The sequence below is a fragment of the Neovison vison genome, chromosome 6, assembly GCF_020171115.1.
Source record: "Neovison vison isolate M4711 chromosome 6, ASM_NN_V1, whole genome shotgun sequence".
Classification (NCBI taxonomy): Eukaryota; Metazoa; Chordata; class Mammalia; order Carnivora; family Mustelidae; genus Neogale; species Neogale vison.
The window spans coordinates 117,129,016-117,142,327 of NC_058096.1; the positions used below are offsets into that span (position 1 = coordinate 117,129,016).

General features: G+C 47.1%; 1 protein-coding gene across 3 annotated transcripts in view; it reads left to right on the forward strand.

Moving 5' to 3' along the window:
• BDH1 (3-hydroxybutyrate dehydrogenase 1) overlaps positions 1 to 13,312 on the forward strand; it is a 37,875-nt gene that overhangs the window by 4,537 nt on the left and 20,026 nt on the right. For 2 of the 3 annotated variants that reach the window (XM_044252047.1, XM_044252048.1), the window contains exons 2-4: positions 4,225 to 4,351; positions 11,667 to 11,739; positions 12,396 to 12,506. In XM_044252047.1, coding sequence (XP_044107982.1) covers positions 4,269 to 4,351; positions 11,667 to 11,739; positions 12,396 to 12,506 — 267 coding nt within the window. In that variant the 5' untranslated portion in view covers positions 4,225 to 4,268. Of the gene's footprint in view, positions 1 to 946; positions 1,065 to 4,224; positions 4,352 to 11,666; positions 11,740 to 12,395; positions 12,507 to 13,312 lie in introns of those variants that run through there. The other variant, XM_044252046.1, reaches the window with a different exon arrangement.

A 13,312-nucleotide genomic window follows, 5' to 3' on the forward strand; every position in this document is an offset into this window, starting at 1 on the left:
TGTTATCTGAGGAGAGCTGACATCATCTGACTTTAATCAGGTGACTGGACTGTCTCTCAGACTAACGGAAGTGCCTACGTTAGGTTTGTCTTCACTGAACTGGGCTGTATAGGTAAATCCTTGGCTTTTACTAAAGGTCTCTGTCACAGACAGCTGTATGAGTCGCCTCTGCATCTGTGATAAAATGGTAGTGAGACCATTGTCTGCTTTATCATTTGATGTTCCTCTATAATGCTTTTAGACTTTGGGTCCAGAATAGTCCTCTCTCTAAGGAATAATGGTCATCTTTTTTGAATTAGGGCTTTAAGCCTTGGTAGGTTTCCCCTTTTGCATGGCCTTACGGAAGCCCTATTAACTATGCAGTTAGCATGTGTAGCTGAGCTGGCCTGGAACATTCAGGCAAGCCTGTGCTAAGTAACAAGAAGGGAAATGGCCAAAGGAAAATAATATCTCTCTCTGAGTAGGTATTTCAAACTCAAATGCCCATAGAATCCAGGAAGTTAACAAAGGTGATTGTGGGGACGTTTAAGACAGATAGTAGGTGTAAACTTTGTGTTGTGTTAAAGCATAACTTAGCTGCCTAGTTACATTGCTTTTTAAAACACTAGGCTGGCCAAACAGAAACAGCCAGGTAGAGCACATTGGAGGCAGGCTGCCGGTTGTCAGACCTTCAAATGTCACACAGAAGCTCACTGGTCTTAATCTCCTTAGTGTGGGGTTCCTACATAGGAACATTTCTTGCCTAAACCCATCCTGCCCTGCTCAGTAGGATAGGGGTTACTTTTCCCACGTGGTAGTGCCAAGACCCATCCAGACTTCATGTCTAAAGACACATACATTCTCTTTCCTGCCTAAGGCCTGCCTCCTATGTTCCTGTTGCCTGCTGATGACCACTTTTTCCAAGGATTTCAGGATGGGGAATATCTGTCCCTTGCAAGAGTGACCTTGATCCTAACCCACAGGAATGCAACCAGCTTCGTCCTCCGAGAGTTAGTCCTGTCAGCATGCCACAGGGGAACCCAGCACTGGGGCGAGGATGCACACACTATTTTTTTGGAGAGAAGGTACTTCACAGGTTATGCGTGGGTGCCACATTGAAAATGGAAAGAGGGTGCCCTGGAGAGTAGACCCAGGTGCTCTTAGTATTAGAAAAAGTTTTTCCCTTGGGATGCCTGGTCGTTCAGCCAGTTAAGTGGAGAGTCTGCTTCTCCTTCTCCCTCTGCCCTTCCCTCTGCTTGTGCACTCTCTCTCTCAAATAAAAAAATAAAATCTTTAAAAAGAAAAGAAAAGAGAGAAGGAAAAGAAAAGAAAAGAACACTTCCTCCCAGATTCCAGATTGGCATGTAAGCATCTTGATTTCATGACAGTATCTTATAAGTTTGGTCCCTGGCAGTCAAGTCCTCTGTGCCAAGTTCCCCTGGGGCAGCTGACTGGGTTCAAGGCCCAGGGGACTGTCCCCCTTGCACCTCCCCCAAAGGTGCTCTGCCTTCTTGCCACACGCACCTCTTCCAGCCACCTCTGTTTCCAAACCAAAAGGCAAGTGAGGGCTTTTCAAGTTTGAGAATTTCATATTTACAGAGAAGAAAGCCCAGCACCAGGCATTAAGATGGCAAACATCCCTGAAGCCTACATGGGAATCCCACGGCACTGTTTGCCATGGGGAAAGCAACATGTTTTAGAAACTTAAAAAGGAAGAAGAGATCTAAAATCCTACTGTTCTGTGTGTCAGAGATAATGTCACCAAGAGTGCATTATTCAAAGGGCCAAGTTTTCTTGTATTATAAGCTATTTTTACTTGAGCACTTTCCCATAGTGCTGACTTGAGGGAAAATAAAATTGAAAGCAGATAATACCGAAGTCGTCTCTGCCACAGGCACTGAGCAGAAGGGATGAAGGGCTTTAATTATAGACTGCTGGATTTGGAGTGCCCCAGTGGCAGTGAGCTCAGACTCCAGTCCTGAGGGGAGAGGCTGAGGTGCCTGAGCTAGGCCCGCTCAGCCGCAGGGGTGGAGGAGGGGCACACCGCGGAGCCTCTGTGCCCCATGGCCTTGTGCCTTCTCTGAAGGGCGGGTTTGGGCTCTGTGTTGCTATTGCCTGCCGAGTGCTGGCTGTGGTAACTCCAGTTTTGGCCGCAGGCCACCTTTCTACACACCGCTCATCCCCACTCTCACTGAACACCTCCTTTGTGTTAGGCTTTTTCCGGGCATGAGGGATGTGGACAAGGCTCCTGTCCCCTCCGAGCTTACGATCCAGAAGGGGAGGATAAAGTAAAGAAACATGGTGGTTTGGGATTGAAGAATGATCTTACAGAGAGCAGGCTGTGTGTGCTGCCTGGGGGATCTGGGACAGCCCCTCTGAAGTCCGAAGAGTCAGAAGGACTCAGCTACCTAGAGTGAGGAAGGAGCAAAGCCTGGGGCCCTGAGGCAGGAAAGAGCTTGGCACACATACCAGAAGCTTTCAGAAGGTCAGCGTGGCCCAGGGTAACGTGGTACCAGAGGAGGTTGGGAAGGGAGGCAGAGGCCTGTGCCCAGCAGGCATGGAGAAGAGGCTTTTCGGCAAAGAAGTCACATAAGTTGACTGATTATACACACACACACACACACACACATATACACACATAAATATATTATATGATATTTTAAATATATTTATATATATATTTAAGATGTTATTTACCTGAGAGAGAGGCAGAGAGCATGAGTAGGGGAAGGGAGAAGCAGACTCCCCGCGGAGCAGGGAGCCTGTTGGGAGGCTCAATCTGGGGACCCTGGGATCATGACCCGAGCCGACATTTAACCGACCCAGCCACCCAGGCCCCCACTTGATGGATCTATAAAGATCTTTCTGAGTACAGTGCTGAGAATACCGTGGTGAGGAGGGACAGGAGTGGAAGGAGTGCTGAGTAGTCCAGGAAGGATCACACAGGCCAAGTGATCCCTATTTGTTTCCCTTTCTTGAGGATTGAACAGATCAGACAACTCCACCTGCCGCCCACAGTGAACTGTGCGGTGGCTGGCTAGATAGATAACAAATTGGTTCTCTACCAAGTGGCCCTGTTTGCTGGTCATCAGTCAGGTTCAGGTGGCAGCATGAGGGCCCGGAGGAGCTGCCTCCCAGGCACAGCCCCATTCCCAATAACAATGGGGATGGGAGGTTGGGGTACCAAGTGGTGGGTATTATAGAGGGCACGGCTTGCATGGAGCACTGGGTGTGGTGAAAAAATAATGAATACTGTTTTTCTGAAAATAAATAAATTGGAAAAAAAAAAACAAAAAAAACACAAACCAATGGTGGAATAAACCACAGGCAGATGTGCAAACGAGAGGCTAGGATGGTCCACCAGGAAAAGACCAGCAGCTCCTCTGGGTGTGGTTGCCTTGCTCAGCTTCCTCCTGGCTTCCACTCCCCACCCCCTCAGCTTCCTCCTGGCTTCCACTCCCCACCCCCTTCACCCCTTCACCCCTACCCCCTACCTCCGCCCTCCAGCCAGGAGGGCTACTAAGGCACACAACAGTCAACAGTTAATTGTGCACAGCTAGTCCTGGTACTGAGTAGCCTTAAGGTAACTTAAGGTGACACCCTGTGGTACATGGCCTTGTTGCAATTCAGTTGATGTGACTTCAGAAGAGGGTGGTGGAGGGGTGTGAGACTCAGTGTGTGTGTATTTTAATTAAGGTTGATGGAAGTGTGTCTCACCGTCTAGCTCCAGGCTCCAGGCTCCAGAGCTACTGCTGAGTTGAGCGTCAGAGCCAGACCCTGTGTGTGGTGGGCTGGGGGAGAAAGGGGCTGGGTGGAGCCCAGTGATTTGTGCGGGGCTGGAAGAGCTGCACTTGGAGGCCTGTGGCCAAACAGTGTGCAGGCTGATGCCCGGGGTCACCACAGACTGATGATCTGCTGATTATGGGGAACACAGATGAGAATAGGGCTCCGTGAGGCTCCATGACCCATGGGGTGGGTCCTCAAGTGTCCCCTGTGGTTGCTACTTCACTTGGTTGTCAGATCACCAGTCCGGTCCCACCTTCTCACGTTACAGGTAGGTGACAGCCTGCCCACAGTTGCCCAAGGAGGTGGTGGCACAGCCAGAACTAGAACGCAGTTCCTGACTCTTTCCATCATAGGAAGTAGCAGCTTCGTGAGGGATGTGCGGGAGGACCCTGCCTCAGCCCCGAAGGGTATGCCCATGGAGACAGCAAGGCAATGCTGAGGGTGCATTTTGTGTTTCAGAACCGACCAGAAAGAGATCCACCATTCTACCTCTCGTGGCCACCATGCTGTGCACCCGCCTCTTCAGACCCCTGTCACAGCTGCCGGGGAGAACCCTGAGTTGCTATGACAGAGAAAATGGAACAAGGTAAGAAGTGAAAGGCTGGAGGTGCCCTTGAGGGTCACAGTTTGTGAGCAACACAGAGTTTGTCACACATGGATCTGCAGGAGGCAAGAAGGCCTGACTCTCAAAAGACGTCTGTCAGTTCCTGCTGTCACCAGCAGAGGAAACAAAGGTGTCCTCAGAAGACAAAGACCTTCACAGGGCACAGAAGAGCTTTCATCCCTTTGTGTTTTTCAGCTTTTTCTTTTGAAATAATTGCCCTTACATGAAAGTTGCAGAAGGAGTACAGAGAGTTCCTGTATCTCCTTCACCTCACTTCCCCGTATGTTGACCTCTCGCAAACCGTAGCGCGACCATATAAACCGGGAAGTGACTGCTGCGGTAATACCGGTGAACTAATCTGCTGATGCAGATTTCACCAAGTGGCCTACTAATGGACCTTTACTGGTCCCGGGTACAAACCAGGCTCCCACAGTACCTTTAGTAGTCATGGGTCCTCAAACTCTTCCTACTGGGGATGGTTCTTCAGTCTTGGTTGTTCATGACCTTGCCACTTTGGAAGAATGTTAGTTAGGGTTTGTGTGGTGTTTCTTTGTATGTACATTCACATGTGTGTGTTTGGAAGGATCCCCCTTAAGTGAGGTGATGCCCCACTTGGAACATTGCATCAGGAGGCATAGAGGTTTTTTTAAGATTTTATTTATTTGACAGAGAGAGAGAGAGAGAGAGTATACACAACGGGAGTGGCAGACAGAGGGAGAGGGAGAAGGTGACTCCCCGATGAGCAAAGAGCCTGATGCAGGACTTGATCCCAGGATCATGACCTGAGCCAAAAGCGGATGCTTAACCGACTGAGCCACCCAGGTACCCCAGAAGGCATAGAATGTTGATGTGTCTCAATCCTTTGATCACTTGGATAATTGCTGTATTTAAATCTTACACATGAAACTAGTTAATTAAAATGTCCCAAGGTTTCCCAGAATGGTTTGAGTGATTTAGAGAAAGCATTAAGTACAAATTAATTAAGTAGCTCCTCTTTGAGAACTTCTGGAATTGCCTTTTCCAAGGGGATTCAGAGTGCTCTATTACCCCATTTTCTTCTTTTGCAGCCAGAGCAAGGAAAAAACAATATGCTTTCTATTTTTTTTATATTTGAGAGGAGTGAAATTAAGGGTCAGGTGAAATGTAAAGTCTCAGCAGCTAGAAAATCAATGGATATTTTCTCTGCCAATAAATAAGTCTGTCTGGAAGAACATGCATTTAGGCTTTTAGGACCATTTGCTTAAAAGCATTTCCATGGGCTGCAGAGGCTTGGTTGGAAATAGGCTTCAACTAGCAGAGGACATCATAGAAGAGGAGAATGAAATGGCCTTTCCCACAAGGGCCGCATCCCCTGGAAGGGGGAATGGAGCCCAGCTCTCTTGAAGGACTCTGACCTGACAGCCTACCCGACTTACTGGCTCTGCACAGCCCTCGGATTTTGAGTTTCTGGCTTCGGTAGAAGGCTCTGGTGCTGGCCCCGGAGACGTGAATTACTGATCATTGCCCACCTCCGGGATCCTGGTTACACAAACCAGCTGGGCCAGTGCTCAGCTCCGCATGCTTGGGCCTGGTATGCAATACTTCAGGAGAGCCTGATCTGGGCAGAATGGAGAAGGGCTCCTTTATCCCTTCCAGCCTTGGCTCCTGTAGATTCCGTTGGCAGCCATATCTCTTGTGATTCGTGGTTGACTGGACTGTATTGTTTTTGCATATGCTGCCGCGTGAGGCCATAGTTCTCCCAGGCTGCACTCTGTCACTGACATTTGTCCCTCCTAGACCCCATCATCTTGGTATAGTCAGCCTGTCCAATCACTTAATCATGACTCCTTGCGCAGGCAGAAAGCTGGGTTATTGTGGCTGATTCATGATGGAAGAGACACAGATTGGTAAGATGGAGAAGCCAGAATTGATGCCCTGGCCAGCATGGGGTGGTGTCTCAGATGTGGCCTGGCAAGTTCCTGGATGCTCTGGGGACCAGGAGGTTCTTCCACAGGCCCTTGGGGGAAGTGTCGGATTGTACCTCCTCTGCCCCATCTGATTGCACTTGTAGGTTAGGACAGCAGTCGGTGAGGTCTTCTCTGAATGTGGCTGCTGCCTCTTTGGGGTTCCAACCCACAGAAAACTGACTGTCCTGAGCTGAACTTGTACCACCTGCAAGACGAGCATGGCGGCTGGAGTAAGGGGTGGATTGACCTGCAGCTTGCTGAATCAGAGTGTCAATGGGAGGGACCTGGGAGTCTGCATTTTAACATGGTTCCCAGATGCCTGTCAACTGAAGTTTGAGAATGGAGGTAGCAAGGCCTTCCCAGGCCCAGGGACCCTCCAGACTGAGAAGCAATCCCAAGCTGGGCATCCTGCCGCGTCTGCAATGGCTATGGGGCAAAGGGTGGGAGGCCAAGCCGTCCCCAGCAGGATACTCTGGTGTTGTGGAAGCTTCCCCATGCTAACGCTGGTTCCCTTCACTCACCTTGTCAGGGTTCTGCCTCTTAGCGGTGGGTGTGGAGGGGTGGAGCATTGTGCTCTCTGGAGAGGAGGAAATCTCCACTGACAGCTGGGTTTGAGCTGTAGAGCTTACTGTAAGACACCCAAAGAGAGTCAAGTTTGGTCCTGAAAAATATTTGAGAATGGGCAGGTAGATTAGAAAAAATCTGGCAGCAAGTCAGTTTGAAATAAACTCTTTCTCTTGCTGTGACCTTTCTGTTACTTTTTATAGTATCAAGTAGCACAAAGGGAACTTGCAGGGAAAGAACACATAAAATCTGGTCCGGGAGAGACACGTTCTTTTTGCAGATTAACCCCTGGGGTCTTGGGGAAAACAGTGATTCTCTTTGAATAAAGTCATTTAACTACCTTTGGGTGTACTAACCATACCATTCTGCTCACACTTAAGACCGCCGTGCTCCAGGACTTAAAATCCAAAGAGACTCTGCTGTGGCAATTCAAAAGGACAGGAGTTTACTTTGGCTGACTTTCCTCGTGGACCCTCCTTTCTATCTAGTGAACCCATTGTTCTTAAGAATGTTGGATAACACATTTTTAAAAAAGTATTTTTGTAGGGGCAGAGAGAGTGGGAGAACCAGACTCCCCTGCTGAGCAGGGAACCTGACACGGGGCTCAATCTCAGGACACTGAAATCAAGACCTGAGCTGAAGGCAGCTGCTTAACTGACTGAGCCACCCAGACACCCCGGGATAATACATTTTTATGAATATTTTAAAAGCTTTTTGTTTTGAATAGGTAATATATTCACATAGTACAAAATAGTACATAGTAAAAAGCAAATTTATCTCCTACCTCCTCTCCCCTGTTCACCAGCTGCTCAGGTGACCCTGCCACCTCCATTTACTGTTTCTGGTTTAGTATTCATTTAAAAATTAACCGTACTTTGGAGCACCTGGGCGGCTCACTTGGTTAAGCGTCGGCCTTGGGCTCAGGTCATGATCTCAGGTCCTGGGATTAAGCCCCATGTCAGGCTTCCTGCTCAGCTGGGTGTCTGTTTCTCCCTCTCTCTCTGCCCATTCCCCCTCTCTTGCCCTCTCTCTCCTCTCAAAGAAATAAATAAAATTTTAAAAAATAGCTTAAAAAAACTGAACAGTACTTCTCTTTCTGGAAAGATGGATTAGATGTATTTTTCTCTGTTCCTCCCATTGGATACAACTAAAGCCCCCAGTTTATATAAAAAGGCATAACAAGACTCTAGAAGATGGGGAGAAGAAGATGGATCAGCTAGGGACCTCAGGGCCCAAGAAAACAACACAGTGATGAGCCCTTTAGGTTTTTTTTGCCCTTCATCTACCCCACACCTGGAGCTGAAGTGGCTGGCAGCACAGAAATGACAGCTCAGGACAAAAAGCCCCAGTAGGAGCCTGCTCTCTCTAGCCCAAAGACCAGCCTAGCAAGACAGAAAACTGGAGACAGTAATTGCTCTACTCCAGCCAAACACCACAGGAAGTGCTGTGGCTCCACCCCTCCCTGCACCTGCAAAAGCTGTACTGAACCTCCACTTCCAGTTCACCCCGGCTATGGGTACCCCAGTCCCTTCAGTAGAGGTAGTATCCGAGAACGCCAAGGAGGGGCCAGGCCTTTTGTTCCTACCCAGCAGTAATCAGGCACCCTGCCTGCTTGGGTGGGAGTCCGGGAGAGTCAGGACTTCACCAGTCTCCCAGCAGTAATGAGACCCCATGCTCCCATGCATGTTGGGAGCAGAGGTGAGACCCTCCAGCCCCTCCCAGCCAGGCAGTAGGAGTGGAGACCTCGTAGGGAACTCCATCCCTACCCAGCACTAACACTTCCCAGTTTAGTTTATGAAAGTAGTTCTACCCAGATTCCCTAGCCAGACAAAGACTGCACAAAAAAAGAGGCCCGCGCACTAATATTCCTCATGAATAGAGATGCGAAAATCTTAAAATATTAGCAAATAGAATTCAGCACTACATAAAAATAGAAACTGTGAAAAATGGGTTTGTTCCAGGAATTGAGATAACACACAGAAACAATGTATTTTTATAGCCTGGAAATGAACTTGAGGATGTCAAAATTTAAAAGTGAGATACAGAGGTATAAATACAGTAAGCATGCACAGGATTTGTATTGCAGAAAACTGTACCATGCTGATGAAAGAAATCAGTGGTCTAAATAAATGGAGACCCATACTAAGTTCAGGGATTGAAGAACTTGAAAAAGTAAAAATATCAGTTTCACCCAAATTGATATATGAGTTTAGCACAATCTCTATCAAAATCACAGTCAGATTTTTGTGGATAAGGACAAGATTGTTTGAAAATTTATAGGACTAAACAAGGGAAATAAAATAGCAAAAACAGTTTTGAAAAAGAAAAATAAGATGGGAGAAGATAGCTCAATGAAATCTAAGAGAGAATCCAGAAACAGACCTGCGCAAATATCCCCAACTGATGTTTGACAAAGGCGCAAAAGCAATTCAAGGCAGAAAAGTGTACATTTCCAAAACAAAACAAAAACGTTCTGGAGCAGTGTGAACATTTATAAGCAAAAAAATAAACTTTGACCTATGTCTTACATTGTATACAAAACTCAAAATGGATCATGGACCTAAAATGTCGAACATAAAACTGTCAAACTTTTAGAAGAGAAATCAAGAGAAAATCTTGGGTTCTGGGATAAGCAAAGAATTCTAAAACTTGACACCAAAAGCGTGACCCATAAAAGGAAACATTGCTATATCAGATTTCATCCAAATGAAACATGTTCCTCCTGCAAAAGACCCTGTGAAGAGGAAGAAAAGACAGCTTGCCCAATAGGAGAAAATATTTGCATCCTGCATATGCAACAGAGGACTAGCCTCTAAAACCTGAAAAGAACTCTCAGAGCTCAGTAGTGAAAGAAAATACAATACAATTAGAATATGGACCAAAGAGGGGCACCTGGTTGGCTCAGACAGTAGAGCTTTCATATCTTGATCTCAGGGTTTTAAGATCAAGACCCACACTGGGTATGGAGATTATTTGAAGATAAAATGTTTTCTTTTCTTTCTTCTTCTTCTTCTTTTTTTTTTTTTTTTAAGAAGAATATGGACAAAAGACACGAAGAGACATTTTATCAAAGAGGATATACAGATGGCAAATAAGCACAGGCAAAGATGTTCAATGTTGGGGCGCCTGGGTGGCTCAGTGGGTTAAGCCTCCACCTTTGGCTCATGTCATGATCTTAGGGTCCTGGGATAGAGCCCTGCATCAGGCTCTCTGCTCAGTGGAGAACCTGCTTCCCCACTCCCACGCCCCATGCCCCTGCTTACTTGTGATTTCTGTCTGTCAAATAATAAATAAAATCTTAAAGAAAAAAAAAGATGTTCAATGTCATTAGCCATTTGAGAAATGCACATTGAAACCACCATAATCAACATGACTAAAATAAAAAAAATTGTGACACCACCAAATGCTGGTGAAGATATAGAGAAAGTGGATCACTCATCCCGTGGGGCTGGGAATGTAGAATGCTCGCTGCTCTGGAAAGCAGTTTGACAGTTTCTTAAAAACTAACTACGCATCTGCCATATGACCCAGCAATGGTTCCCCTGGGTACTTATTTAAGAGAGCAGACTCGTACAAGAACTTACACAGGAATGTTCATAGCAGCTCTACTTGTAATAACCCTAAACCGGAAACAGCATGGATGCCCTTGAATAGTTGAATGGTTAGGGGTGCCCGACGGGCTCAGTTGGTAGAGTTTGCGACTCAGTCTCAGAGTTGAGCGCGAGCCTCACATTGGGCATGGAGCCAACCTAAAAACAAAAATGAGCCAACAAAGATAATTGATAGTTAAAAAAACTGTGGTATACCCATACCATCGAAAACAATTTAGCAATAAGAAGACAAATTATTGATATGTGCAACAATCTGGTTGAATCTCCAGAAAATTATTGAGTGAAAAGGCAATCCCAAAAGATTATATACTGTGTGACTCCATTTATATAACATTGTTGAAAGGACAAAATGATAGAGATGGACAACAGATTAGTGGTTAAGGAGGACGTGGGGCGGACAGGAATGGGTGTGGCTCTAAAAGGGTAACGGGAGGGATCCTTGTGGTGACAGAAATGTGCTGTATTTTCACTGCATCTGTTCCAATATCCTGATTGTGATATGGTGCTATAGGTTTGCAAAATGTTACCACTGGGGGAAATTGGGTAATAAGTTACATGGCGTGTTTCTGTGTTATTTCTTAACTGCATTTGAATCTATAATTATTTCAAAACAAAAGTTTAGTTGAAAAAAACTAACAGGGGGTGCCTGGGTGGCTCAGTGTGTTAAAGCCTCTGCCTTTGGCTAAGGTCATGATCTCAGGGTCCTGGGATCGAGCCCTGCACTGGGCTCCCTGGTCAGTGGGGGACCAGCTTTCCCCCTCCCTCTGCCCTTCCCCCCAACTCATGTTTTCTCTCTTTCTCCAGTGAATAAAATCTTAAAAAAAAAAAAGGAAAGAAAAGAAAAAAAACTATCAGGAAGCAGCGTAAAACCCAGAGGTGAAGACATTGAATTTGCAGAAGGCTCTGGTAACAAAGCTGTATTGCCAGAGGGTGATTGCTGCACAGTGGCAAAAATGGCCACTGCACCTGCTGGCTGACTTTGTCGCAGCCTAGCAAGCCTGGCAGACAGAGTTAGGACCATCTTCCCCAGTAGTACCAGCAGATTGTCCTCAGTGGCTTGGGGTGGGGGGCCATGGGGGCCACACTGGTGGCTGAGGGTCCTCTTGAGTTGTTTGTCCCGGGAGTGAGGTGCAGGTAGGAGCACAGCCTTTGCTCACGGCTCCTCTTCTCCCGCAGGCGCTCGCTGCTGTTTTACTCCGCTTCTCTGGTCCCTAGCAGCCGTCGTGCTTATTCCGATGAGGTGAAGCCGGTGAGTGGATGCCCCGCTATGGTGGTCACAACCCTTCCCTAGGGGCCCCCAGCCCTGGGCCACCTCAGAGAGGGGCTTCAGTGCCTCTGGGATGCTTGGAACCACTTTCTCACTCTCTTAACCGCCCCACCCCCGCCACAGATGAAGTTAGGGGTTAAGAGTTCAGATTTGGAATTCTCTCTCTTCCAGCTCTACCACAGGCAGACTACTTTGGGCATTTAGAAAATATGTCTCCTCACTTGTAACCTGGTGTAATAATGCTACTTACTGTGTAGAGTTACTATGGGGTTTTAAATAAGAAAAATGTGTGCGGAGTGCCTTGCACAGAATAAGAAATGATAAATACTGTGGTGATGGGGAGTCGTGATGCTGGGGGTTGTAGATGAGGAAACTGAGGTCCAGAAGGGGGCAATAACTTCCCCAGGTAGCGTTGTCAGTTGGTGGCAGAATTTGGGTTAGAACCTCGTCTCCCGATTTGGAGTGCCAAGCACTCTCTGCTGTATTATGGTGCTTCTCTAAGAGCCAAGGGCAGGTGGGCAGGGCTGGGACTGGACCACTCAGGAAGCACTAATTGTCACTGCCCAGAGGAGGTTTGCTTGGTCACTATGCTCTTGGGATCCTGGGTTCCTAATGTGGGGTCTGATCTTCTGAAATAGGTTGGCAGCAAAGCCGTCCTGGTCACAGGCTGTGACTCGGGATTTGGGTTCTCCTTGGCCAAGCATCTGCATTCAAAAGGCTTCCTTGTGTTTGCTGGCTGCTTGATGAAGGTAAGAGAAGGGTCATTTTTGTCACCATCGTCCTTCACATAGTTACTATTTTGTAGGGTTTTAAAAATTGTAGTTAAATACACGAAACATAAAATTAACCTTAACGTTTTTTTTTTTTTGAGAGAGAGTGGGATGGGGAGGGGTAGGGGGGAGGGAGAGAGTGAGAATCTTTTTTTTTTTTTTTTTTAAGATTTTATTTATTTATTTGACAGACAAAGATCACAAGTAGGCAGAGAGACAGGCAGAGAGAGGAGGAAGCAGGCTCCCTGCTGAGCAGAGAGCCTGATGCAGGACTCGATCCTGGGACCCTGGGATCATGACCTGAGCCAAAGGCAGAGGCTTTAACCCACTGAGCCACTCAGGCGCCCCGAGAGTGAGAATCTTAAGCAGGCTCCACACCTGGTATAGAACCCAATGGTGGGCTTGATCTCATGACCCTGAGATCGTGACCTGAGCCAGAATCACGAGTTGGACACTTAACCGACTGAGCCACCCAGGCGCCCCTACGTCTTAACCATTTTTTTTTTAATTTTTAAAAAAAAATTTTTTTTTTAAAGATTTTATTTATTTATTTGACAGAGAGCGATCACAAGTAGGCATAGAGGCAGGCAGAGAGAGAGAGGAAGAAGCAGGCTCCCTGCTGAGCAGAGAGCCCGATGCGGGACTCAGTCCCAGGACCCTGAGATCACGACCTGAGCCGAAGGCAGTGGCTTAACCCACTGAGCCACCCAGGTGCCCCCCTCTTAACCATTTTTAAGTGTACTGTTTGGTGGTATTAAATAGATTGACATTGTTGTACAACCATT